This window comes from Chlorella variabilis (genome assembly GCF_000147415.1).
Source record: "Chlorella variabilis unplaced genomic scaffold CHLNCscaffold_20, whole genome shotgun sequence".
Taxonomy (NCBI): Eukaryota; Viridiplantae; Chlorophyta; class Trebouxiophyceae; order Chlorellales; family Chlorellaceae; genus Chlorella; species Chlorella variabilis.
In genome coordinates this window covers 341,588-344,110 of record NW_005435068.1, presented here as the reverse complement: position 1 = coordinate 344,110, position 2,523 = coordinate 341,588, and the positions used below count along the sequence as shown (strand labels likewise).

The 2,523-nt window shown below is 73.6% G+C and overlaps 1 protein-coding gene across 1 annotated transcript in view; it reads left to right on the top strand.

The window, feature by feature from the left end:
* Positions 1-466: 466 nt before the first annotated feature.
* The window catches only part of CHLNCDRAFT_138341 (hypothetical protein), a gene marked incomplete at both ends in the record, with an annotated part of 2,552 nt that continues 495 nt past the window's right edge, over positions 467-2,523 (top strand). The window contains 9 exons of the mRNA XM_005844900.1: positions 467-491; positions 657-703; positions 794-858; positions 1,013-1,153; positions 1,287-1,358; positions 1,462-1,635; positions 1,796-1,871; positions 2,085-2,201; positions 2,400-2,506. Coding sequence (XP_005844962.1) covers positions 467-491; positions 657-703; positions 794-858; positions 1,013-1,153; positions 1,287-1,358; positions 1,462-1,635; positions 1,796-1,871; positions 2,085-2,201; positions 2,400-2,506 — 824 coding nt within the window. The remainder of the gene's footprint in view (positions 492-656; positions 704-793; positions 859-1,012; positions 1,154-1,286; positions 1,359-1,461; positions 1,636-1,795; positions 1,872-2,084; positions 2,202-2,399; positions 2,507-2,523) is intronic.

The following is a 2,523-nucleotide window of genomic DNA, read 5'->3' as shown; positions in this document are numbered from 1 at the left end:
CAGGATATGCAGCGGGGACAAGGGGAGGGGGAGGGGCATCAGCCGGATCAACGGCAGTCAGGGCCGCATGGATGGCGGCAACGACAGCGCAGGCCACAGGGCAGGCCCAGAAGTGGTGGTGGCGGCCGGGGCGGGGCCAGAGGCACCACACAGGCAGGGCTCATTTCGGTGCATGCGGGCTGCTGTGCACGGGAGTAGGCGAGGGGGCACCTCCACCATACCTGTGGCTGGGGGCTGATGAGGTCGATAGTGACCAGTGACGATACCTGGCACCTCCTGGGCGAGAATGGAGGGCATTCAGTCCAGTGAGCGACAGCTCACGCTGCGGCGCGCTGTCTTATCCCGGCGCCTGATAAGGGGGATGCCGACTGCTCCCAAGTTCCCTCATTGTCTCTCTCAACCCAAAACTCAACAAGACATGTCTTGTGCGACCTCAGGGCGCGCAAGGGCCGCCAGGCAGGAGGCCATGGGGGTCCCCGCTCTGCAGCACCGTGCGGCTGCCCCCTTGGCCCAGCGCTCCAGCGCCCGCAGCACATGCCGGAGCAATGGAATCAAGCGGAGGGTCGTGTGTCAGGTGGGTGCGAGACATCTCGGAGGCTGGGCTGCGGCTGCTTGGGCGGGCTGTGAGGCTGGATCGTGCCCCCGCTGCCGTGCAGCTGCAACTGACGAGGACCGAGACTCCCCCGGCGACCGCTCCACTGGAGTATGAAGAGGGGCCCGCCGCTCGTGGCGCCGCCGCCACCGACGCCACCCTTCCCCAGCTGTGAGCACGCCTCGCTGCCTGTGGCCGCAGCCGCAGCACCAGGGCGCCCGCCTTGCAGGCTGGACTGCCTTCAGCGCAACGGCTTGCGCCTGCTGGTGCGGGGAAGGCCATGGGGTGCCTCGCAAGCCGCTTCCCGCCTGCCGGTACTCGCTGGCACTGTCGCCCGCGGCGGCTCCCCCCGCCCCGCCATCCGCCTGCCTTACCCCCGGCACGGCCTGCCTCTTTCCCGCTTGGCCCGCTGCCCTGCAGCTGGGACGACCTGGCGGCGCAATATGGCGAGGCGCTTGCGGTGATGGACCCGCACCGCTCGCCCGTCGTGCAGTACAGCTTTGCGCAGCTGGCCGACGCCATTGCCCAGTTCGCGTCCGGCCTGCAGTCGCTGGGGCTCAGGTGAGGCGGCAGCCGCGCGGGGGGGCGCCGCCGGCTGGCTGGCCAGCGCTGGGCGCGCGCGGCGGGGGCCGCCAAGCCGCCCGGCGCCGGCCTCAACCTCCGCTCTCGCCGCCGCGCCGCGCCGCGCGTGCAGCAAGGGCGACAAGGTGTCGCTTTTCAGCGAGAACAGCAGCAGGTGGCTGATTGCGGACCAAGCGATCATGAAGTGCGGCGCCGCCGACGCGGTGAGTTCCCGCTGAGGCCGGGCTGGCTGGGGGGCGCGGCGGCGCGCGGCGGCGGCCGGGCACGGCGTCCCGCCTGCCGCGCAGCAGCAGCGCCTGCGTGCGGCGCGTCACGCGGGGGGTGTGGAGCGCCGTTACCGGCGCCGCGGCCGCTGTGCTGTGCTGCCGCTCACGGGTGGTGCTGCGCGTGGTACTGGCCGGCCCGCAGGTGCGCGGCACCAGCAGCAGCCTGGAGGAGCTGCAGTACATCATGCAGCACAGGTACTGCCGCCGCCGGGCGTACCGCCGCCGGCCGCGCTGCGTGGCGGGCGGGCAGGGCGCGTCCGGCCCGCCCGCGCGTGCGCAGCGCTGCCCTCGGGCCCCGCCGCTAGCCTGGCTGCTGCCTGCCGCACGCGCGCGCCCCTCCCCCTGTCGTGTGCAGCGAGAGCGGCGGGCTGGTGGTGCAGGATGCCGCCACACTGGACAAGCTGCTGCCCGCCCTGGGCAGCTCCAAGCAGGTGGGTGGGCGTGGCCCTCGCGGCGGCGGCGGGGCGGCAGGCCAGCGACGGCAGTGCAGCGGCGGCGGCGGCGGCGGCGGCGGCAGCGCAGCGGCATCGCATGGCCCAGCCCCGGTGCTGCCCCGTGCCGTATGCCATGCCTTGTCGGACGGGTTTGCAGGCCCGACACGCCTTGCCTGCCTCGCTGCCGCCCCCGCCTCCCTCGCCCCGCAGGCCTGCCCCATGCGCTTTGTGGTGGTGCTGTGGGGCTCGCCGTCGGCGGCCGCGGCGGCGGCGCTGGGCTCCCACCTGCTCACCTTTGACGCGGTGATGGCGCGGGGCGCGGGTCAGGTGCGCCTCCCTGCCTGCCTCCCGCCTGCCTGCCTGGGCGCGGGTGGGCTGCCTGAGGGGCTGCCTGAGCTGCTTGCTGGGCTGCCCGCAAGCCGAGAGCGCGGCCCGGCTCCCTGCTCCCCTGCCTGGCCTGGCCTGGCCTGGGCTGACCTTGCCTGGCCTATACCTGCCCTTGCCTGCCCGCCCGCCCGCTCGCAGGCCTTCTCCCCGCCCGAGGCCTGCGCCGCCGACCTCGCCACGCTCGTCTACACCAGCGGCACCACGGGGCACCCCAAAGGCGTCATGCTGACCCACGCCAACCTGCTGTACCAGGCCCACAACT